At 36.5% G+C, this 25698-nt stretch overlaps 2 protein-coding genes across 4 annotated transcripts in view; one reads left to right on the top strand and one right to left on the bottom strand.

Annotated features, from left to right (window-relative positions):
• The first annotated feature begins 2489 nt into the window (after nt 1-2489).
• LOC107582779 (phosphatidylinositol-glycan biosynthesis class F protein-like) lies at nt 2490-10717 on the top strand. Of its 3 annotated transcripts, none has more exons than XM_016268782.1 (6): nt 2490-2690; nt 2917-3166; nt 3255-3346; nt 3418-3534; nt 6386-6494; nt 10449-10717. In XM_016268782.1, exons 2-6 carry the CDS (start codon nt 2939-2941, stop codon nt 10560-10562), a joined length of 660 nt encoding a protein of 219 aa, XP_016124268.1. In that variant the 5' UTR covers nt 2490-2690; nt 2917-2938; the 3' UTR covers nt 10563-10717. The 3 variants fall into 3 exon arrangements, with proteins under 3 accessions (XP_016124268.1, XP_016124269.1, XP_016124270.1); XM_016268783.1 differs by having other exon boundaries at nt 2906-3166; XM_016268784.1 differs by lacking the exon at nt 10449-10717 and adding an exon at nt 8931-9356.
• A 204-nt stretch (nt 10718-10921) lies between these two features.
• Nucleotides 10922-25698, bottom strand: part of LOC107582780 (rho-related GTP-binding protein RhoQ-like) — a 28211-nt gene continuing 13434 nt past the window's right edge. Inside the window, exons 3-5 of the mRNA XM_016268786.1 lie at nt 15149-15313; nt 11613-11708; nt 10922-11456 (exon numbers count right to left, since the gene is read on the bottom strand). Of these exons, the coding sequence (XP_016124272.1) occupies nt 11301-11456; nt 11613-11708; nt 15149-15313 (417 nt within the window). The 3' untranslated portion in view covers nt 10922-11300. The remainder of the gene's footprint in view (nt 11457-11612; nt 11709-15148; nt 15314-25698) is intronic.

The following is a 25698-nucleotide window of genomic DNA, read 5'->3' as shown; positions in this document are numbered from 1 at the left end:
ATATAACTGCAGTACAAGATTATGATATGCATTATTTGAATGCTTGGCCAAAGAGATGTGTCTTTAATCTAGATTTAAACAGAGAGTGTGTCTGAACCCTGAACGTTATCAGGAAGGCTATTCCAGAGTTTAGGAGCCAAATGCGAAAAAGCTTTACCTCCTTTAGTGGACTTTGCTATCCTAGGTACTACCAAAAGTCCAGAGTTTTGCGACCTTATGGTGACAAAAAAAAATCTCAATGACATGATTCCCTACTATAATCCCCTGTCTTGGTTTTGGGTTTTCTTCTTCTTCTTTAGATTGGTGGCTGACAACCAATTTTAAAGGTGCATTATCGCCACATACCAGACTGGAGTGTGGAGCAGTATATGACAAACAAGGGAACTAATTATATTCTTTCCATCAATCCTGCATTTTTTAGGTAAATCATGACCACATTCCAAGTACTTCCTTCTAAAAGCTTCTGAACATTAACATTTACAATGTCTTTCTTTAGCATTTGAAACATTTCCCTTCTTCCCTCCTCATATTTCCTACATTCCAATAACACATGTAACACTGATTCCGTTACCTCACAATTTTCACACAAGCCTGTTGGATGTTTGCCTATTTTGAATATTGTCTGATTCAGTCCAGTATGTCCTATTCTAAGCCGAGTGAACAAAACCTCTTCTTTTCTGTTTCACCGACTTTTTCCTGAATATTGTAAAGATGTCGACCCGTATCTGTCATTCGAGATTTTATAATACTCTTTCCCTCAGTTCTAATTAATGGGACATTTAAATCCACCGTTTTTCTTTTCAATGACAATATAGCTATCTTATCAAGAGCTTCATTTTCCTCAACGCCTACATGAGCAGGAACCCAAACAAAGCCAACGTTCAAGCCCTTCTCATGTAAACAGAATATGTTTTGATGAATTTCATTAATGACATCTAATCTGCATGATTTTTAATGCTTAAAAGAGCAGACCAGCTGTCCGATGCAATTATTGCATTATTCACATTATTTTCCTGTATCCAGTTTAAAGCTAGTAGTACTCCCATAAGTTCAACTGTATATACTGATAATTTATCTGTTGTTCTTTTTATAATAGCTATATCATGTTGAGGAATATATACTGCTGTTCCTGTGCGTCCTGTCTTTGGGTCTTTTGAGCCATCAGAGAATACCATTAACTTACCATATATTGCTGTTTAATATAATTTTATGCTAATAAACCTTTAGGTATCTGGATAGAATTATCCCTTATTTGTTGTTGAATATTAAAATCTATTATTGGCATCACAAATAACCATGGGGGGATATCTGAATAGCAAACTGTTGAGCTGTATTTCAGATTACATAACCCTTCATTCTCTCCTTTCCATCCAAAGCTTCTTATATTATATTTACTGTGTTCCCAACACTCATCTAAAACGTTTTTTTGTAGGATGAAAACTATTATGTCCTTCTAAATTAATCCAATAGGTTAACATAAGTTTAAGTCTCCTTATGCATAAAGGCATCTCTCCTGTTTCTACTTGTACTAAGCTCCACTACATGTTCTTAATGCTTGTGCCTGTTCCACATCCAGCTTCTTAAGGTGACTGCAGCAGACATATAAGCTGTACATCCATAATCAAACGAGGCTCTCATAATAGCCTGAGATATTTAACATTAATGTTCTAGTTGCACCCCAGTCTTTTCCTGCTAAGCATCTCAAAAGGTTGTTCATTTTCTTGGTTTTCCCCCTTATTTTCTCAATATGTTGTTTCCATGTTAGTTTTTAATCTAGAAGCATTCCAAGAAACCTAACAACTTTGACTCGCTCAAGTGGATGGGTAAATGCAGAGCACTCATTTGGAGTATGGGTCACCATACTTGGCCACTTCACTTCATTTAGATGGCATAGTGCAAGTGAAATGTTTGTGAGTGCAAGAGTAATCACTTTTAAAGCACTGTTATGAAATCTTATGTATAGATTTATCTGCCGGCTAAATGCTTCAAAAATGAGATTATTGTGGGTCTATCAAATATAAGGGTTAGTACTACACGGTATCAGTCAAAGCTGTGGAGACATTGGTATTGTTGTACTTTGTAACTTTTTATTGTGGTGGTAGATGCTGTGGGTTGTACATGTTGTCCTGTTGTCTTGTTTTTTTTTTATTTGGACCTTGAGTCTGTAATAAAGATTGATTGAATATGAAATTTAAATTCTACTTTATAATCCTGTTATCTTCAGATAACTAAGAATTTCTCCCATAATACTCGTCTGTCCTGAGGCACAACTCAGCTAGAAACACTGCATAGTGTAGGGACGTATACGTTGTCAAAATAAAGGTCCTAACAAATACCACTCAATGTAGTTGTATTTAGCGAGAAACAAAAAATAGTGTGCCGTAACAGTGAATAATAATAATAATAATAATAATGAGGTTTAAATTGCTTTATTATTAGAATCTTTTATTAGGTTTTGTTTAGATGAGAGTGATTGTTGGTGACTTCATTCTACCGGAAGTACACGACAGTCATGTTTTGTAAATAAACTGTTCGACTTTTATATTTATTTGTAGTCTTATGGTATTCGGTCCAGAAATGGTACGATTGTAATTTGTACATATTTATTTAGGTGCTCGATGAATCTGGTAAAGCATTAATTTAGGAATTATTTGTGGATATAAACGTAAACTAGTCACACCACTCCACTGGTAAGTAATCGTTAAATTAATCATTTAGTTTAGCTGTGTGCAATATAGTGTCCTTTGCCTTTATTTTCACAACTGGAGATCGCCAGTCTCATTATTACGTTGGGTTCGTATCGGTGTTTGTGTTATTTGACCTTATATGAAATAATTCGAAAGTAACGAAGTAGTTATTTTTTTTGTTGCAATCGTTCATTCATCCCATTGATTTAATCTCATAGTTCTTTATCAGGTAGCACCACTTAACCTCCATAATGTGGGATGTTGAGATCAGGGGCATGGCATCGGCTCATGCCATTGTTGCTTCCTCCATCTTCATGGCAACTGTGATGCCTGCTGTGTTTGTGGAAAACTTCTCTGTTTATGGGACCCACATGGTTTGGCTGCATTGTGTGGCTGGATCTGTTGCTGTGGTCAACATTGCAGTCTTTTGGCTTCTTGGCATCAGCCCACCAACAAAGAAGAACACACTGAGCTACAAGGTAGAGATGGGCAAAATGTTCTGCAATTATACGGAAACATAATTGATGACTTTCATAATTACTTGAGTTTCCTTTATTTCTTTGACAGCTCAACAGATTGTTCAGATCCTGTCTGTATTTTTTACTGTCATGCCTCTTTTTTCATACTGTGGTGGTACTATACGGTGCACCTTTGCTAGAGTAAGTACACTGTTGCTTATTTGTTTGTTGAATGTAAAATACCAGTGTATAAGTCATACATCACATTGTAGGTCTGCTCTGGAGACATTTTCTCTGGCTGTGCTGCTGTCCACACTCACAACATTGAGATGTCTCTGTATCCTGGGTCCTAATGTACAGGCGTGGATCCGGGTTTTCAGCAGAGATGGGTAAGTGCAGGATAAACTCTCTACATGAAGCACTGGAATTATTGCTGGCTCCTTGGAATAGCTTTGGTGAGCAGTTTGTGTGTGATTGTTTCAGATACAGTCCTCAGTGGCTGGGATCCACTAGATGGAGACCTTGTCCAACTTTGACGAATGGGTGCAACAGTTCTCATAGAGTTTCACAGACAGTGGATTGTATGACGAACACCTTATATCTAGAATAAATGATGCAAAATCCATTTAAAATGGCAGTTGCAATGCTCAAATGTGAGTAACTAGATTTAAGTGTGGCTTAATGCTCTCTCAGATCAAATCTTGTTTTTTTTCTTCGCCGTAGGGTGGGGCATGAGCTGCATCTTGTTTACTGATTGTATATATCAGCATTTAATTTTTAAAAAGCTTCTCTGTATGTATTATTTTAGCTTCATTTAAATGTTTCAGGCTAACTGAAGTGTTTTGAAACAAGACCACTGAATGTCTGGACTATAATTTAGTGATGTTCCAGAGGTATGATAGCCAGAGCTACTGTGTGTTTATAGAGCTGCAGTATTGGGATCCACTAGATGGAGACCTTGTCCAACTTTGACGAATGGGTGCAACAGTTCTCATAGAGTTTCACAGACAGTGGATTGTATGACGAACACCTTATATCTAGAATAAATGATGCAAAATCCATTTAAAATGGCAGTTGCAATGCTCAAATGTGAGTAACTAGATTTAAGTGTGGCTTAATGCTCTCTCAGATCAAATCTTGTTTTTTTTCTTCGCCGTAGGGTGGGGCATGAGCTGCATCTTGTTTACTGATTGTATATATCAGCATTTAATTTTTAAAAAGCTTCTCTGTATGTATTATTTTAGCTTCATTTAAATGTTTCAGGCTAACTGAAGTGTTTTGAAACAAGACCACTGAATGTCTGGACTATAATTTAGTGATGTTCCAGAGGTATGATAGCCAGAGCTACTGTGAGTTTATAGAGCTGCAGTATCTCTGCTTAAAGGGTTAGTTCACCCAAAAATGAAAATTAGCTTGTGTTTTACTCACCCTCGAAGCATTCTAGGTGTATATGACTTTCTTCTTTCAGATGAACCCAGTCTGAGTTAAATTAAAAATTGTCCTGGCTATTCCAAGCTCTATCATTGCAGTCAGCGGGTGTTGCAGTTGAACAGTCCACAAGTCGTCAAATAAAGCTCGCGCATCCATAATAAAACGTGCCGCAGATGGCTCCGGGGGATGAATAAATGCCCCCTGTAGCAAATCCATGTGTTTTTGTAAGAAAAATATCCATATTTCAAACGTAATAAACACTTTTCTCTCACTTCCGCTAACTGTCATACACTGAAGCAGTTCCGGCGGATGACGCAGCACGTCGGCGTTGCGTGATTGGTGACGAATGCGGAGAGAGAACAAAACGCCGGTCGCCGCAGCATAAATGCGAATTAGAAGTACAAACCGAGGAATTGCAAAGAAAAAAAGTTTGGAGGATTTCGATATAAACCAAGAGGAGACTGGTTTTCCTTTGCTAAAGTAAGGAAACTGTGCTTCCTTTGCTCCTATAAACAAACTCGCGAAACTAGCATATCTCAGAGGCGCGTGCGCTGCTCATACGTGCTGCGTCATCCGCCGGAACTGCTTCAGTGTATGACAGTCAGCGGAAGTGAGAGAAAAGTGTTTATTACGTTTGAAATATGGATATTTTTCTTAAAGAAACACATGGATTCGCTACAGGAGGCTTTTATTCACCCTCCGGAGCCATCTGCGGCACGTTTTATTATGAATGTGTGAACTTTATTTGACGACTTGTGGACTGTTCAACTGCAACACCCGCTGACTGCAATGATAGAGCTTGGAATAGCCAGGACAATTTTTAATATAACTCCGACTGGATTTGTCTGAAAGAAGAAAGTCATATACACCTAGGATGCTTCGAGGGTGAGTAAAACACAAGCTAATTTTCATTTTTGGGTGAACTAACCCTTTAAGCACTGCAGGAAATTTGTCTCTCTGATGTAAATACGCAGTTGTGCATGGTCTGTTTTCATCGAACATTCATAGTCCTCTTGTATCTTACATCATTGCACTGTATACATCCTCATATTTAATAACCTACATACAGCATTTTTTAATAATAATTATTATTATATACTGTATATATGTATATGTGCGTGTGTGTGTGTGTGTATATATATATATATATATATATATATATATATGTATGTATGTTTATATATACTCTACTGTTCAAACGTTTGGGATTGGTAAGATTTTCATGTTTTTGAAAGAAGTCTTTTATGCTCCTCAAAGCTGCATATATTTGATCAAAAATACAAATAAATAAAAGCAGTAATATTATATTATAAATATTATTACAATTTAAAATAACTGTTTTCTATTTGAATATATTTTAAAATGTAATTTATTTCTGTAATGGAAAAGCTGAATTTTCAGCATGATTACAGTCTTCAGTGTCACATGATCCTTCAGAAATTATTCTAACATGCTGATTTGGTGCTCAGAAACATTTCTTATTATTATCGGTGTTAAAAACAGTTGTGCCGCTTAATATTTTTGTGGAAACCATGATACTTTTTTCAAGATACTTTGATGAATAGAAAATTTAAAAGAATAGCATTTATTTATTTATTTGTAATAATAAATTCTTTACTGTCACTTTTGGTCAATTTAATGCATCCTCGCTGAATAAAAGTATATTCTTAAAAAAAAATCTTACTGACCTCAAACTTTTGAACGGTAGTGTGGTAACATTTTGGTATGGTTCCTTGAGTGATGTCTGTATTTTATTCAGGTCAATTTGTTATTAGCAATATTATGATGTTAAGCATGTGCCATTTCCAGGGCGATGTCAGTGTGGGACACCTCTCTTCAGATTACCACTGGCTGTAGTGTGATTGGGGCCTGGCTGGGAGCTCTCCCTATTCCTCTCGACTGGGACAGACCCTGGCAGGTTAGTGTGATGAGACTAATGCAGTATTGCAATGCCAACTGGTCTCAGAAATTCCAGTGATTTGAAAAGGAATGTCAATTAATGCAGATGCTTCTGTGTTATTGAGAAGTGGCGCTCAACTGGGTGATGCAGGTTTGAGTCACATCCCAGTGCATTTCTTCTGTCCCCCCCCCCCTATGATTTCCTGAAAACTCTCCATTATATCTGTTTGATAAACCAAAAGCCCCTCAAAACTTTGTTGCTTAATGAGAGCATTGTTAAGTTACATACATTTGCTCAGTGTAGAGAGAAGATTTCTGCTGTTGCAGCAGATTTTCAGAAGAGGGTTCCTTGTTTCAAAGCTCTTGCTCGCATGCTGCAGCAAACCTCAGAAAGAAGGAAGATGCCAGAGAAATGTTTTTGAAATTTGGGGTCAGTAATTTTTTGTTGTTGAAATGAATGCTTTTATTCAGCAAGGATGTGTTAAATTGATAGTTCTTTTTAACTTTATTCATCAAATAATCCTGAAAAAAAGTATCACAGGTTCCAAAAAAATATTAAGCAGCACAACTGTTTCCAACATTGATAATAAATCAGCATATTGGAATGATTTCTGAAGGATCATGTGACACTGAAGACTGGAGTAATGGCTGATGAAAATTAAGCTTTGCATCACAGAAATAAATATTTGAAATAGTGCTGTCAAACGATTAATCGCGATTAATCACATCCAAAATAAGTTTTTGTTTACATATGTGCACTACAGTGTTTATTTATTATTTATATTTAAACACATACAGTATATATTTTGAAAACATGTATATACATTTATATTAATCTTCTTTTATATTATATATAAATATATTTAATATAAACATAAAATTTTTCTGAAATATATACATGCATGTGCTTGTATTTACATATACATAATAAATATACACAGTACACACACATATATTATGTAAACAAAAACTTTTATTTTGGATGCGATTAATCGTTTGATAGCACTAATTTTAAAGTATATTAAATGGTAATAATATTTTACAATATTACTATTTTTTCTTTTTTTGGTCAAAGAAATGCAGCCATGATGAACAAATGAGATTTCTTTAAAAAAAACATTACAAATCTTACTGATCCCAAACTTTTGAATAGCAGTGTAAATATTTTGGTTTGGTTACACTTTTAGTTTTTTGTTCATGCTTTCAGTTTATAACATTTTCTATATATTTATTTATAGCTTCTTAAAGGGATAGTTTAACAAAAAATAAAATTCATTCACTCATTGTCATTGAAAAACCAGATTTTTCTCCTGCAAAAAACAAAATGAGATTTTTATGTCCATAAAATAAAAGCCAATGTGGTCCAATGTTGCTTTGGACCCCCCTGATTGTCATTGTATGGGTAAAAATACTAAAATAACATATTTTTACTTCTTTAATATCACAAGATTTAAGCTTTTTAAAATGTTTTTGGAAAAGTTCTCTTATTCTCACTAAGGCTGTATTTATTTGATCAAAAATACAGTAAAAACAGTAATGTTGTGAAATATATTCTATTGTAATATATTTTGAAATATAATTTATTTCTGTGATGACAAAGCTGAAGTTTCAGCAGCCATTACTCCAGTCTTCAGTGTCACATGATCCTTCAGAACTATTTTTATATGCTGATTTGATGCTCAAGAAACATTTATTATTAGTATCAATGTTATAAACATATTTTGCTGCTTAATATTTTTGTGAAAATCGTGATATACTACCAAAAAATAGATTAATACTTTTATTCAGCAAGAACGCATTCAATTGATCAAAAGTAAACGGTAAAGACATTTTTAATTTTACAAAAGATTTCCATATCAAATTAATGCTGTTCATTGAACGTTTTGTTCATCAGAATCCTGAAAACAAAGGTATCTTGGTTTCCACAAAAAAATTAAGCAGCTAAAATTGTTTTCAACATTGATAATAATAAAAACCATTATTAATAATTGAGCACCAATAATAACTGATAATATCCGAGCACCAAATCTAAGCATATTAGAATGATAACTCCAAGGATCATGTGACACTGAAGCCCGGAATAATAGCTGGAGGAAACTCAGCTCTGCCTTCACAGGGAAAAATATATATTAAAATATAAAACAGATGAGAAGGTTCATTTTCAAATAGAAAACAAATGTGTAGTTAACACTACTGAGAACCCTTTTAGACAATATACACATCCTCTCAACCAGTAAATCATGCAAGATAGCCATAGACAGATTTTGTTGGGAATGAACCAATCTTCATGAAAAATGTAATGTTCTCAAAGCATGGAAGGACTGCACTGGTACTTCAATTATTCATGTGTTGTACAAAGACATTGATCAGAGGCCAGTGTTTGCCCTCGTTTTGCCCTCAAAATGTCACACTGAAGTCTCCCATGTGTGCTTTCTGACACGCTCTCTACACACAGATGTCTAGACGAGAGCAGAGAGATGAGACGGACTCATTGTGGGAGTGAGGAAGCTGTAGGGAGGAGAGTGAGGCTGCCGTACAGTGATTCCTCAACACATGATGATGGGAGTGTGAACTGATGGGAAACTCTGGGGTGGTTCAATCCAGATGCTTTTCTTTAGAGAAATGAAGAGTGGTGTGACTCACACTCCTTCTCATTGCCATGACACTTCTTGTAATATTGCAGGCCATTTTATGGTCTTGAGATAATTGAATAATCAATTTTGCTGATATTTTTTTTTTCATTCTAAGACACAAATCTTCAGTCATTTAGAGATCAAGCATGAAGGGAGGAAATCTCATTTTCTGTATAAAAGACGACAAGAGGATGGATAGCGCTTATTAAATATTTTGTTACTATATATACACACACATCATTCAAAAGTTTGGGGTTAGTCATTAGAAAAAAAAATATTTTATTCAGAAAGGATGAATTGTATCAAATCTGACAACTACATTATATTTCAAATAAATGCTGTTATTTTGAACTTTCTGTACAGTTCACAAAAAAACTTATTTTCCACAAAAAAAAGGCAGCTCAGCTGTTTTCAATATTGCTAATAAAAAATGTTGCACCAAATCAGCATATTAGAATGATTTCTGAAGACACTGAAGACTGTAGTAATGACTGCTGAAAATTCAGCTTTGCATCACAGGAATGAAGTACATTAAAAAATTTAAATAAGAATTATTGCAATAATATTTCATAATACTAGTGTTTTTACTGTATTTTTGATCATATAAAAATGCAGACTTTGAGCAAAAGAGATTTCTTTCAAAACATTCTTACAGACCCCAAACTTTTGAACGGTAGCTTATCATTTTTGTGTCACTTAGTATAATATAATAATACATTTTCTTCAAGTTGATATAACAGAAAAATAATTGCATATTTTAAAATGTTTTATGTGCAACAGTGAAATAAGGCATTCAAATCTATACGAGGAAGCAACAAGACAAAAAAAAAAGACAAAATATTAGGCAAGTCATTAAATTTACATTTTGTTTATCCACTGCGCATTGAGCATCAACAGCAATTTCATATTTAATTATGTTCTCTCATAAAACCATTGTGCCTTTTGATTTTTAAATTTGCATTCCATATATCTACTATTTATAAAGGCTTTTTTTGTTGCTCACAATGTGCTGGAAGCTTTTAAGACCACTCAGATCACTCCACATATTTGCATGGACTGCAAGAAATTCATTTAAAAACAATCAAATAACATTTGAAATCACCTTGATCATATGAAGCAAAAATTCACAATGCAAAGCAGTCGGCACGCACCTGAGAGGCAAGGCCACCAATACATAACACTCAAAACTCAACGTTAAAAAAAGAAAGAGGAAGAAAGCAGTCTCGAATACAAAATTTGGTTGGTAAAACACCACAGTGATTCTGTAGAATTTGCAGTCAGTCACTTGTGCTCCTGCAAAATGACAGTTTTGATCTTCATTTTGTGGCACCTCTGTCCAGATTTGGCCCATTTCCTGTACCCTTGGGGCAACTACTGGGTTTCTGACTGGCCTCCTCGCTGCTCCTGTCTGGATCCACTGGCATCGCAAACAGCTCACCTACAAGCTCAAGTGAGGAAAAGGACACAATCACAGGCCACCAGGAACTGAGAGAGAAAGAGATCCAGGCTGTGGTCAAAAGACGACTGTCCGTCCCAGCACCTGCTCCAAATCCAAGATATGATGCTTGACTCTGAGGTCACATTTACAACAATAAAAAAATCAGTCGTTTCTGTTTTTGTTGTTTTGTAGAATAGAGATTTAATTTGTATTATGCTCCTAATGGCAGTATTTATTTGATCATTCCTCTCTTTTTCTGACTTGAGACATTTTGTAAAAAGCAACTGTTTTGCAACCCAAATTGAGATGCTGAGTTTCCCTTTTTGAAGTTAAAAAAAGCCCTACTTCTGTAAATGACCCATGGGTTTGGTTGTGCTGTTTAGGGTTGCCTGGGTTTCTTCTCTCAAATGAACTCATGCTTGATGAGCCAGACACAGAAATACGGTTTGATTGTTCTTAGTCATTAGAAAGGGTGTCTCAGACATCTTTTCGGTGTGCTTGAATGTTCAATAAATCATTTTGCCCGTTTTCTTTGTATTCCATCTCAATGTTTAGTGTTCCTTTGTCATTTCTCCCTGAACAATGTGTCTTTTTGTCAGTTCTTCTTGTCATTCGCCCATAACTTGGACTTTTCATATTTCAGTCGTAGGTGACTGGGCCCATTGGTTCACCATGTTTTAGTTCAGAAGTCAGATTGAAATCTGGTTGGTTGTCAGTTCTTGCTTTCTTTCACTGGTGCCCCTGAGCTGGTGTATCATGTGATGAGGCAGCAGTTGATGCAGCGTGGGCCCAGTCTTCGCTTGAGCGCACCTTTCTTAGGAGCCAGAATGGCTATAATGGCCTCATCGAACACAGTCTTCAGGCCTTTCTGTGTCAGTGCTGAGCATTCAACATAACAGCAGGCACCAATCTGGAAAGGCACAGAAATGAGACACCTTTTTAGGTCAAACCAGTAAGTCATGACAATCTTTTCACTTTCCTTTTGACCCATGTCGGAGTTTTTTCGCAGAACAAAGTTTCAGTTTTATTTTGTACTTGAGAAAGAGGAAGTATCCATTTTCCTCACCTCCTTGGCTAGCTTTTGGCCCTGTTCTGTCACAATGGGCTTTTCCTTCAAATCGTTCAGCTTGGCAATAGTCTTGGGGTCGTCCCGCAGGTCAATCTACAGCCAAAAAGGGAAACGGAGACAAATTTACAGTTAAGCAAGCTCAACGTTTGGGGTTAACTGTATGAGCACATGTGCTCTCTGCATTTCTTTGGAGGATGACGGATGAGATCCATACGATGGGGTTTGTTTTTAGAGCAGAAGGCAACAGGAAATTCAAAGTCCAGAAGGTGGCATGCGTCTGCAGACTCCCCTTTCACCTAAAAAGCACCACTGCAGTTGTCTAGGAGGGTCTCCATCTTCCATTTCCAATTAAAATTCCACTTCATCTAAGTTTGAGTTTTTGCCAGCTGCTCTCCATACATCCACTGAGGTATTACCAAACCACTACACAGAGCAGTACTTCCTTCACATCATCCAATTAGGCATGTGGAGCACAAATTGAAAAGGTTTCCTTTAAAGGTGACATATTATGCCCCTTTTTACAATACGTAATATAAGTCTCTGGTGTCCCCAGAATGTGTCTGTGAAGTTTCAGCTCAAAATACTCCACAGATCATTATATAATTTTGAAAATGCCTATTTTGAGTGGAAGCAGAAACAAGCTGTTTTTCGGGTCTGTGTCTTTAAATGCAAATGAGCTGCTGCTCCCCGCCCCCTTTTCCAGAATAGAGCTGCGCCTTTACAGCTGTACCTGCTAAAAACATCTGTTTTGGTTCTGATTAGCATGTTTATCGTGCTGAAATCATGCGTTTTAAACCATATGAGTTTAAACTTAAGATATAAGGTTTTCTGAGTGCACACATCCAGAAGCACACGGACAGAAAGCGGCTGTCACAGCATGTGAGTACTAAACTAAGTTCTCATTCACACACAAGTTTACGTTAAAAACACGAGTTACAAAAACAGTCGGTTGTGTCTGTGAAGGTAAACAGCTGGGAAATAAATCGCTTGTTTATTTTAGATCTGTGTGGCAGCAGCAATATTCAGTAGCCTAAATAAATCAATAAATCCACTGCTCTCTTGTTTCCTCTGAGGCTGGGACTGTAAATAATGTTCTGTGGTAGTCTTTGCAGCCAAAGACAGAACAGTTAGCATGTTTTGCTCAAACTTTCGCCATGGCATTAGAACTGGTACACCGTTGTCACTTGCGAAATCAAAATTACGGTGCCTTGAGTGGAAGTTTACAGATTAAGGGGCGGTAATATTATAATGAGATCCCTTTGCCACGTCACCAAGGGAGTGAAATCAGACGCGCTCGTTTTCTCAGACGCTTGCAGAAAAAGGCTTACCTAGACAAAGTTATTGGGTTAATCTTTTTCACATTTCATTGGTTGGTAGATGCACCGGGGACCTGATTATAGCACTTAAAACCTGGAAAAGTCAGATTTTCATGATATGTCACCTTTAAATATGTCAACGGCAGAAGTGAAGCTTTTTTGGGTTCAGGGTAGGGCTACATGATTCAAGGTGGAAAAAGTAAATCTAACTGAAATTTTTTATAAAAATCGTCACTGCGAAAAAAAGAAAAATCCAAGTTTGCTGTGCTTGTTTGTAGGACTGCGCGTTTTGGTCAAAATATTGTGGTTCTATATCATTATGGCTATAAAAATATGGTTCTAAAATGATAAAAATAATTATTCTACAAAATAATAATTATTATTACGGCTACTACTAAATAATTTAAAAATTACTAAAAAACAAAATAAGAATTATTACTCTTAATATTTCACCGTGGTTAATTTTACATTAAATAAACCTAAAGAGAGTAAAAATGTAATACTTGAAATTCATTTATTGCATACCCAAAAAAGGATTAAATGTCGTTGTGACTGTGGCTGTCATAATTTCTTAACTTTTATTTTGAGGGAAAACCACAGGGAGCACTTAAAGCTTCTCTTTTTTTTTTGATAAGAGCTTCTCATTACAAGTATGAGAAGATGTTTGGAGCATGCTGCGTTCCCAAAAGCACATTAAAGTGGCCCAGACTCACAAATAGAGATGCAGAGATGAGTTTGCATGCAGCAGCTTTAATAATCGCATTAAGCTCTATCATGATTTCGGTTTTATCCTGATTTAACGTGCAGCCCTAGTTCGGGGTCCTTGTTCCCTTTGACTCTCTCTGGCCTCCTCTTTTATCAATTGCCCTGCATCTGTATTCATCTCGCTCTGTGGTCTGATTAAGACAGGAAGCATGCACACAGCAATAAACATGACCTGATTGGACTGATGGGGCTGATGACAAACCCTCACTCTTAACACACATAGGTTATTGTATTTGCCAAACCCCAATTATAAGCCATTTGGATAATTTCAGTAACAATATCATGCTATGAACACTGTTATGACATAATATTACCACAATTTAAACACACATCAGTTACAACCACAATGGATTCTCCCAGAACATAAATATCTGTAGATAAATATAAATAAACACAAATTTCAGTAATTCTGACACCCACACACAAAAAATAAAAACAAAAACAAAAAATTAATGAGTTTGGGCTACATTTGGAATAGAAGGCCTATACTAGGGATGTACAATATATTGATACCATATTGGTTATTGGCCGATATTAGAGACATTTGAACTTATCAGTCTTGTTTGATATTGGATATATACTGTATAAAGAGCAAAACTGGATATTTTTAATATGCAATATAAGTTAATCTAAAAAAATTAAAAATAATACTTTAATAACACTGTTAAGAATTTAATAACACTGTTATATGTAATCTTTAGCAAATCTCCAAATGCATATACATTTTGTATATTGTACATTACATTATTATGATGCCTAAATTAGCTTGCAGCATTTAAAAGAACTGATATTAGTTTTTAGTGTTTTATTTTTATATATATTTATTTACACAAAATACAATAGAATTGTAATGGCCGCCATTTATCAGTTATTAGCTTATCTGTATTGAACAGAACATTAATACTGGGGCATCCACACCAAACTATTCATACACATTTTTGCCATATGCACACTGTGCACAGTATGGACATTTTCAGTATGCATGGATGACATGCACAGTTTAAAAAATAACTAAATACTGATAATTTTCTTATATATAAATAAAAAATACTTATAATTTTCTGTAAGGACATTATCCAGTAATTTTACAGACACTTATCCCTTTAACCTGTTAACCTTAAAACACAATGCAATAAGGTGCAAAATTCAAAACACAGGTAAAATACCTGTAAAAAATAAATACATATTCCTTCACAAATTCCTTCATATACAGAGTACAACATTTGACAAAACAAGCAGTATACACATTCAGTTAAAATGAACAATTTTAATAGATATATTTCCAAGAAAATAACTAGACACCAATATAGCCACAGTAAAACATCAGTATACTGTAGCGTTCTAGTGTTTGAAATGTTTCTGTTGCAATTTTCTGCACTGTTTCACATTCAATTACAAAAAGTGTACAGTATATGGAATATTATTGCCATATGTAGCAGCAGGTGTGCGTACCTGAGTACCAATGAGCAAGTAAGGGACGTTGGGTGCATACTCCTGCAGCTCAGGGACCCACTCCTCTCTCACGTTCTGGAAGCTGGCTGGATTCACCACAGAGAAGCAAATGAGAAAGACATCTGTCATGGGGTAGGACAGGGGTCGCAGGCGATCATAGTCCTCCTGTCAGAGCAGAGAACACTGGGTAAAAACAAGTACTGAGCCTTTTTTACTGCTCATCAGTTCAACAATGGTCAAAAACGCAAAAACGCATCAGGAATGCACTCAAAAGTTGTTATCAGAAGCATTTACTTCAGTAAACTACCCTAATATGAGTTTACTTCAAATAGAAAGTGTAATTTCCTTCTCTACAAATCTTAACTAATAGCATCCACTGCTGTATTGAATCACTGTCCACAAATGCTCTGTAATGGAACATTATCAACAATCACTTAAACAGCAACCAGAAATTACGCTGACCCCAATGATTGAGCAGAGATTAATATGATTTAGATTATGGCACGTGACCCATAAATCCATATTTTATTCAATAGCGTTTCCTCCATCTCCCCATTCATCCTCTAAAGCAGCACGGAGGCAGAGACATGTCCTCTGGAAACCAGAAATCCCAGACGCTACAACAGATAAGCCAGGATTTACAGGGGACATGTGACTGATATTTTTGGGAACTTGTTTTTTTCCCAATGTGTGTGTGTGTGTGTTTGTGTGTTTCCACAGGCAGTGTGTGTGTTGGTATGCAATCATCCATGGTTATTCTTTCTAATGAGAGTGTGTCTAAACTATAACAGCATGTGCCTCTGGCCATGCATTGCAGTATAAACATTTCATTTGTGACAGGGAATCATACTGGGCTTCCAGAAATGAAACCTCAGAAATGTGGAGCCAGAGTTTCTAAGCTTCAGAGTTTAATTTACCATGACGTCTCTCATCTTGGAGCACCTTTGCATCTGAACCGCAAGGGACATTACTAACAACTGCTGACTGAAGACTGCGAGTGAAAAAGTACTTCTGCCAGTTTCCATAACTTGGAGCTCTTCAGGATTTCTAAAGCCTTGAGGTGTGGTCAGATTAAAACATCCCCCAAAAAAAGTCCATTATCTATTGTCATCAGCACAAAGATGTAGCACAGTCCACAAAGAAGTCACTTTCAAACCAAGCAGCTTTCTCTTGGTCAATATGGTGAATTTGAGTGACCAACTTAAACACGAGTGGAAATCTGTGTGGAGAACTGTTTTGCCCTCATGCAAAACCCCAAAATGCAAGGATTCCAATTGGAATGACTTGATTTTGCTCGTGAAACTGTGTTAAATGTGACCTCACCTTTAAGACCTCAATAAACTTACAGCAAAGTTGTAAGAAATATCTGAGCAGTAGTATACTGTTAGTGAACATCATGGTTATTTGTGTAGCACTTTATACAATTGACTGCTTTAAATCAAGCAGCTTTACGGTATTAAAGTGACCCTATTATGCTATTTTAAATATTGCCTTTCATGCAGTGTATAATGTAGTTGCAATGTGAATGTAAACGATCTGCCGAAAGTGCACGATAAATAAAGTTGTCTCCCAAAAGAAAGAAACGATTCTGAACAGCCAAACGAGTCGTCAGTAATTCAAATCCCACTTCAGTGAAGTGTAAGATATTTGCATAATTCCCACCTTTGTTCTATGTTGGCCGGCTGTGAACAACTTGATCTGCCCCCAAACACTGTAGCTTGTAGTGTTGGGTCGTTCTTGAACGATTCGTTCATTTTGAACAAATCTTTAATGTGACTCGGGAAGAACGAGTCATCTCGGGGAGTGATTCATTCAGTCGCGCATGCGCAACATCCTATAGGTTCTGTACTGGAATTAGTCAAGTAGTTCACCTGGTTCGAGTCTTCGGGTTTTTCCCGAGTCGTTCGTTCATCACGTGACAGCCCCATAAGCGGAGGTGAGCTAATCATAGACTGAAGACCCAGGTAAACAATGAATTAATCTTTTCTGTTTCTTATAGCAGTTTTGAGAGTTTACTTTGACAAGCCATTTTGAATTTCTGAAAAAAACTCCAAACAAATTTTGTTTTGGCCTAATTTTGTTTGAAAAGATGCCACACCAGTTTGTTCTTCAAATTAGCTTGAAGTATATCAGGGCCTTTAGGATGGGTCATAGGACAGTTTAGGAACGCTCGCTTTGAGCAACGTTAAGTACACACACACTCAGTACACACAAAACAGCCAGACAGTCGCTCATCCATCAAGAAGATTTGTTTTTACTTGCAACTGCCAATGTTTCAAGGTCAAATGTGGCGTTCTGTGGCTCAGATATGAACCTGTGATATATAACCTTAAGAATTACAGCCCAAAAAAGGTTTGCTTCTGCTGGCGGGAGACAGTCCTGTCCCTGCCACATGACAAATCAAGATTTGTTGCAACATAACCTGACAAAACAAAGTTGAGCAGGTGCATCTGGTGTAAGTGAGAGTGTTGTGTGAGTGTGTGTTGGGCCTGTGGGGTGGCTGCGTTATAAATACACTCGCTGCCCATCCTCTGGTCTGTTCAAACATTCTACAGGGGGTAGGGTGGGAGGGATGGTATTATTTACAGCTGTCCTTTGCCAAAACTGAATGTAGAATAAGCCAACACATCATCCACCCACGTCTCCTGCATATCTCCTGCTACCTCCAGAGAACACACATTCAACACAAATTTATGTCCGAGTTGGGGAGTCGCTATTGAAATGTAGTGATGCTACTAACTTAAAGGTGAAATGTGTAATTTTCAAGCCACTAGCAGCACCTATCAGAATTAAAAAAAAATTGTGAAAAAGGCTCAATCTGGTTGAAGATGACATTGGATCAAAGAGCACACAATAAAAATACAATAAATGTATTTTATAACCCTAACCACATTTTATATATTAATATACATAATTATTATATGAAAAAATAATACACCTAAACGTATTAATAATTGCTTCAACGATCATGAAGACTATAATAATGGCTGCTGAAAAATCAGCTTTGCCATCACAGGAATAACTTTTTAAAACATTACATTTTAAAATGTAATAAAATAGGAAATTACCATTTTAAATTGTAATAATATTATGCAATATTACTATAAGTTTTACAATATTACAAATAAATGCAACCTTGTCAAACACAAGGTGTATATATATATATATATATATATATATATATAGACAATATACACAAAAGCTTGTATTGCAATTTTTAATATATATAATTTCTATATATGTATAGAACTGTATCCAAGGTACACGTGTACATATATTTATGTTGAAAATTATAATTAAAAGGTAGTTTGACTGTAGTAGAATTTCATTGAAACTGCAGCTTGTCACGCTGCAAGCTTTCCATAATTATAAGTACTTTCCACAACATTGGTTTCTATTGCAGCATAAAAAGTCAGCAGAGCTGAAACAGGCTGCTTTTACTGGCTTGTAATGAAGTTAAAATACATTTTGATTGTGGTCTGTGAAAACCAGTTGATTAAATAGGTTTTTATATTAGTGCTTCATTCCCTTGAAAATGCCCTGCGATGGCTTATCACGATCCAGAGCCTGTTAATAATGAAATATGTGACAATTCTGTGGAAACCGTGTGTGTATACCTGTGTGTGTGTGAGCGCCCTGCTCTTTTGAGAGCTGAGGGAAATGGACTAAAAAAAAGCGAGACAGCAGTCTAATGCAGTGAACCTGGAAACACCCTTCTCTGCTGCCTGCTGCCGTCATTACCATATAGCTCTGCCTCCAGCTGATACCACTGACAACAGACAGCCTCTGAATGCACGCATTTCTCCTGGAGTATGAACACACTGACAATATAGTCAATTGTACACAGTCTCTGCTCCACACATAGTACTGTACAAGACAACTCCTGCCTCTGTCCTTCTCCTCCTTTTTGTTTCTTACAAAAGCAAATATCTGATATGGGATGGAGGAGGACTATCAGACATTTGTTATCTGTACTGCCATACTTTACTTGCTACAGCCATCAGAATTATATGTTCCTGCATTCTTCCTAACACACAAACACACACACAATCAGTTTAAAATACATTTGTGTGTTGGAGTCGCAGCTCAGAGGTTAGCATAGATGACATGTTTGAATTCATTTCAAATCATTTCAAGATGCCGTACCTCTCCTCCCATCACTTCCTGTTCTCAATTCACACTCCTTCAGTTAAAAATAAATACTATTTTATACTAATATATATATGGCTATTGTGCAAATATTGTTTATATTAAATAATTTTTTTATGTTTTTGAATGAAGTCTCTTATTCTCACCACGGCTGCATTTACTTGATCAAAAGTACTGTAAAAACAATAATATTGTGAAATTTTATTACAATTTAAAATAACGGTTTTCTATTTTAGTACATTTTAAAATGTAATTTATTTAAGAGATTGCAGAGCTGAATTTTCAGCATCATTACTCCAGTCTTCAGTGTCACATGATCCTTCAGAAATCATTCTAATATGCTGATTTAGTGATCAAGAAATATTTCTCATTATTATCAATATTAAAAACAGTTGTGCTGCTTACTATTTTTGTGGAAATGTGATTAAAATTTTTTTCCAGAATTCTTTGATGAATAGACAGGTAAAAAATGCATTTATTTGAAATGGAAATCTTTAGTAACATTACAAAATGCCTTTATGTTCACTTTTAATTTCTTTAATGCATCTGAATAAAAGTATTAATTCCTTCCAGAAAAAAACTTATCGATTATTGATTGGTAGTGTGTGTAAATATATGCATTTCATATAATATATAATACGCGTTTCATATCAGCAGCATCTATTGAAATTTATGTTACACTGTTCTGTGTTCCAGCAGTGTTGTTGACTGTGTCTGGCTTTTATTGCAGCACAATTTACAGCACTGAGCTAATAAAGCAAGCATCCATCCATCCATCCATCACTCGGAGTGCAATTGCCTTGCCCTTTTCTCTTCCCCCGCCCCCTGTCTTTCAGATCAGATTCCAATCAGTCTGTCTGTACAGTTCTCCTGTAAGATTCCCACAGTCACAGATATGAGGTGAGAGAGTTCAATATGGTAGAGAGAGAAAGAAAGAAAGTGTTTTTACACTGCTGTTCCTATGAAACATTTATCTCCTGAGCCCCTCTGCTCTCCATTTACTGCATGTATGCATGCCTTCCTGTATTCCTAATTCAGATTTAAACTCTCTTGTGATTTAAAAACTTTGGTGTGTGTGTGTGTGTGTATGTGTAAGAGAGAGAGAGAGAGTGTATCTATACACTCTGAAGTCCATATTTCTTTATCAATCTTCTGCATAATAAGTATGTGAATGTGAACGTGGTACGTTATCTGTATGGATTTGCTGTGGTGAAATAAGTGGGTCAATCTGCAGTTGATAGTGGCTTTGCTGTTAGCACCTCATTCCTTACATAAGACAACAGGAATCAGAGGGAGAGACTGAAAAAAAACCCAGCAAACTAAAATTACCCACAAGGTCCACTTATGCAAGTTGAAAAATAATTTAAGTGGGAAAGAAATGGCTGGGTGATTTTCTACAGAATGTTTTATATTCAGAATGTTTTTAGTAAGAAGGGGACTTGAGGAAGGGAAGGAGATGAAGAAAGAGAAAGGCTCCTGTGCCTTTATCCAAAGAGAATAATTCATGGATATGTTTACTCAGACGATGCAGATGAATTGAAGCTTGCTGTGCGGCACAGCGAATAAACACACACAGGCGGATTACTCAGCGCAGATGAAGCTCAGTCAGGTCTTTTCTCTCACACTTCCTCCAGGAGCTGAATTGGACTGGGACTGCATGTTCTTAACCAAGCAAGACAAACAAACCACCCGACAATGACACCTGAGGTGGGAGCAAATGTGGTCTGTAAGGATTCACAATATTTCAGTGACGTTATTGGTATCAGTCTGCTGCTACAATCCAGAATGTGGTGGCACATTTGCTCTCACTCCACTGGCTCCCTGTAACTGCCAGCATCAAATTCAATGCTCTGACCTGGCATTTGTGACTGACATCCTCCTACTTTATTTACCACACTCCTACAGGTCTATGCTCCCTCAAGTCCTCTGAGGTCAGTGAGTGAGCCGTGCCTGATGGTACCATCACAATGACACATTTATTCACAAGGACCCTCACTCTCTCTGTTCCACTGTGGTAGAACGTTCTTCATACCACACCTGATCTGCTGAGAACGCAACAACCTTCAAGAAACAGCCAGTTCTGCAAGTAATTGATTCAAAACTGTGACAAAATAACCTTTTCTCATCGTCTTTTCTGTAGTTACAGTTGTAGTTGCTTCAGCTTTTATATAGCTCTGGTTTACTCTTGGAATTCAGTATTCAGTGTTGTTATTGTTAACTAAAACTATTATTTTAATGATAGCTTTGTTTTAAAGTAAAACTACTTTTCATTAAAATATATAAAATACATTTTAGATTAAAACGCAAAAAAACGCAAACAAAAATTAGAAATGTTGCTTTGGCTTGACAACTAAATGAAATAAGTTTAGGGAAAAAAAACAAATTAAAGCACATAAAATTACTAAAAGTTAAACTAAAATGAAAACTGAACTACATAAAATAAATCTAATTCAAAATATTAATAAATACTATAATAGTATATAAGTAATGTTGTATACAATTAACTAAGTAAAATTGCTTGTACATGTCGTTGCTTGTAAGTTACATAGGATAAAAGTGTCTGCTACATGATAAGCTTAATTATCATAAGACAAAATTTCATTCAGTCTACAAATTGTGTGCTTTTTCAGTCCTGTCTCCACTAATCAAAGACATTAATATGTGTGTGTTTGTGTGTGGCTCAAACTCAATGTCCTTTTTTTCAATCCAGAAATAGACTCCATAGAATTCAAAGCAGTTGAAATTTATTGGAATCATTTGAATGGGGTAAAGTAATCTTGGAAGAATATTCATCTTCAGAAGGGAGATCCGCCCCAGCCAAGAAATAGGAAGGACATTCCTTATGTGAGCTCTTTAAAAAAACTAATATTCTAATGGTTAAAAATCCCTTCTAGTTGTCTGCCTGGTCACGAGGTAGCCTGAGCCCCAGAAGGGGCAAAAGGCAGTCGGGGTACTCCAGGTTGGGAGGGTTTCCTGGATTGAAAAATAAATGCAAACTGCAGCTGTACTTCACATCTGGGGCCCAGTTCCCTCTCTGAGGCTCATTAAGAGCCTGTCAACTCAAAGCTATGTTGAAACATCACCTCAGTGAAGGAAGAAAAAGTTAAAGGACTGAGAGTAGAGGACAAAAGGTCAGGATTAGATGGTTGAGATGGAGCTGTGAGACAGATGCCAACATCTGAGAGGGTGCCCCTTTACTGACATTAGCCAGCTTACTCTCTGACTCCTCCTGAGGCAATTAGCATGTCAGGACCAATCAGACGGACAGCCAGTGAAGACATCCAACAGACATGCATCTGCTTATGAGCCAAGCGACGCTCTCCTTCTTAGCAACCACAGGCTTGAAACTATTTTTAACATACTAAAATAGAACGAACACCTGCCTATTTTTCCAATATTGATACTCTTTTTTCACTGCACAAAGTGTGCCAGAAAACTGTCGCTCCCTTCTCTTCTCCCAGTGAGGTTTGAAATCACATGGCTATGAAGCACACACTCATTAACACACATGCCTGAGAAGGGCAAGTCACCCTTTGTCATATAAAGGGAATTCTGATGAGGTCAGAATTATCTAGTCAACACAGAAGGGAATGTATATGGAGTATATAAATTGGAATATTGAACAATTGAACAACAAAACACACAATAATCCTTCTGAAAAAAATGTAATTATAGATGTGAGATATCTAAAAGTGCAAATAGCTCATTAGTTCAGTCTTCAAAAATACTCATTGATCTGATCTTTCAAGCACTGCTCTGAACGCATTTGATTTCTATCAAACACTTTGGGCTCAAAGAAAAAATGTTTGGCAACTGAAACACAAACTCAGAAACTATTTTCAAGAGGTGCCTTTAAATTAGTTTTAGTGCCCTGGCAAACACCATGTAATGTGGAGGTGATTCTGATCTTACTTCATGCATCTTGTTTGTATGTGTACTCCAATTGACCCCGAGCATGTACAGAGAAAAACACCATAACCATAAAAAAGCCTTATGTTGTTTTCCTAGATTCTTCCTAGAAGCTGCTAACCAGCATTTGGGGGTTATTTCCAGCCCAAGACATGCTTTTCCTATCTGGGATCTTCCAACAATCCTGGGGCTGCTCAAGCTCCAAAAATGACCATAAAAGCACCATACATCATCATAAAAGTAGTCCATATGACTCTGCACTACATTCAGAGTGTCCATTTGGTAGCTTTGTGTGAGGGACTAACAAATATAAAAGTTGTTATTCACTCAAAATTCAGCTTAACACCATTCACTTTCATGGGACAGAGAAAATCTGCTTGGCCATTGCACTATAAACATCTAGGCTACTTTTGTGTTCCACAGAAGAAAGTCAGTCATGTAGGTTTCTAAAACATGAGGATGATTAAAAGATTTTCTTTATGGGTAAACTGCTTCTTTTCTTTAAGTCTGTCCTACCACACTGAACATCAGCTTTGAATTTAACCCTCTTTCCTGTTCTTTGGCTAAATTAATCCTCTAAATCAAGTGATCGGTCATCGTTTCTGCACAGTACTAACTGGTGCCAGCTGTGGAGAGAGAGTGCACATGGGGAGAGTTTTCTGTATTTGAACTGCCTCGAAACTAAACCCCACCACTTGGCCCTCAGTGACACTTCCACACATCTGGCCCACACATTCTATGACTACGCTCAATGGAAAAAAGCCAACCGTGTCAGAAAAACTAATCCATACGTTTAAGAACTAAGAGCTTTAAAGTGGATTTCATGGATCTCATGGATTTGGTATGCCCTGAAGTCCTGGCAATAAGTTTGTCTGTTTCATGATCATCATTCAAACAGCATGGAAAATATAAGGATACAGTTTTCTATATCATACCTGAATGAAACTATACTAACACAACGCACGCTAATCTTACATTGCAAAAAAAGCTCTGACGTCTTTATTGGAACTCCGTGGAATGTTAATTGAAATCAGTCATCTTCAACTGTTCAAAAGAAAGGGCAAACAAAGTTTCACTAGACATTTAATCCATAGTATAAATAAATCATTCATCAGAGATCAAAGACTGAGCGCTGACAGATATTCAGCTTTCAGACATTTTTAACAGCTCCACTCGAAACTGCATCTTATTACTGGCCTTGGGAGAGAAGGCATCAAGCTCAGAGTTAGGGCTGCACGGTAAATCGAAATTGAATCGAGATTGCGATTCGACAGAAGCTGCGATTGTCATGCATATCTTTCAGTGAAGCACGGTTCTGTGATCAGCAGTAAATCTCCATCCGAAGGCCAGAGGGCGCTCTCGTGCTGAAACTCCAAATATGCCCCGAAGAAGTAATCCAGGAAATGCCTATCGCTGCAGCTGAATAAACAGAAGATTCAACTGCTTTCATTGATTCAACGTGACTAATAAACACATGACTATGGCAATATATGGTTTATCGGAGTTCTTATTATTATAATTTTCATTAAAATAAAGTATATTTATAATGCAATGCCTTTATCACTGCTTAAATACTATGAAATATGTTGCGTGTCTTATTCTGTGTAAGAAGCCACATCATCTCACAGAAGGATTTATTTCAAACACTCGACTGACGTTATGAAGTGAGTTTGGAGTAAAAAATATGTTATTAAATGTGGTATTTTCACATGCTTTCAGATGGAGCAGCATTTACTTCACAGAGCCATAGTTCACTGAGAAGCTATGCAAACAGCTGTCATTATCGTAAACGATTTCTTCGATTTCAGAATCACGATTTTTTTTTGCGTAACTTGTCAGTGAACTACAGCTATATGTAGTAAATTCTGCTCCATCTGAAAGCACGTGATGATGATTTCCTGATGATTACAGAACCGGCATTACTAACAAATTGCGCATGACAACCGCATTCGATTAATCGTGCAGCCCTACTCAGAGTTCAGTCTACATTTACAGCTACTAGTTTGGTAGATTCATACATGTACCTACTCATAGTTTGGTGTTATGAGAACAACCTCAAGAGAGAGCCTGAAATACAACACATATACTCAGCTAAAGTCTAGACATTGGCTATATCCAAATATGCATACTTCCCTACTATATAGGCTAGTTGATGAAAAACAGTATGTGAAAAAATTAGTGTGTCCAAACTCAAATTATTCATAAAATAAGTACCCAGGTGACTTACTACTTCTGGTAAATGTAAATACTTCATCCATTGGACTTTACTATCCAGTGATGCCATGGGAGAGGATTTGTGAATAGCAGTGAAGCAACACAACTGACGCAGTAGGCCACAAGACTATGACAACATGACAAATCTAGTACGTAGGTCAAAGACGAAAAGGGTGTTTCAAGCACCAAAAATATAAAAGTGCAATAGAGCTTTAAATGTAGTTTTTCCCCCATAAATTAGAATGTGTCCTGTTTAACTTTATATTTTTCTGAACAAA

This window comes from Sinocyclocheilus grahami, unplaced genomic scaffold, assembly GCF_001515645.1.
Source record: "Sinocyclocheilus grahami isolate Dianchi unplaced genomic scaffold, SAMN03320097.WGS_v1.1 scaffold47.1, whole genome shotgun sequence".
Classification (NCBI taxonomy): Eukaryota; Metazoa; Chordata; class Actinopteri; order Cypriniformes; family Cyprinidae; genus Sinocyclocheilus; species Sinocyclocheilus grahami.
Note: the sequence above shows the minus strand (reverse complement) of the source record. Positions and strands in the feature narration are given on the sequence as shown.

What these genes read in the sequence shown, in the direction of transcription:
- LOC107582779 (XM_016268782.1), top strand. Translation starts at nt 2,939, where the DNA reads ATGTGGGATGTTGAGATCAGGGGCATGGCATCGGCTCATGCCATTGTT. An exon ending in AGAACACACTGAGCTACAAG is followed by an intron (nt 3,167 to 3,254) that starts GTAGAGATGGGC and finishes TTTCTTTGACAG; the next exon opens with CTCAACAGATTGTTCAGATC. An exon ending in ACTGGGACAGACCCTGGCAG is followed by an intron (nt 6,495 to 10,448) that starts GTTAGTGTGATG and finishes ACCTCTGTCCAG; the next exon opens with ATTTGGCCCATTTCCTGTAC.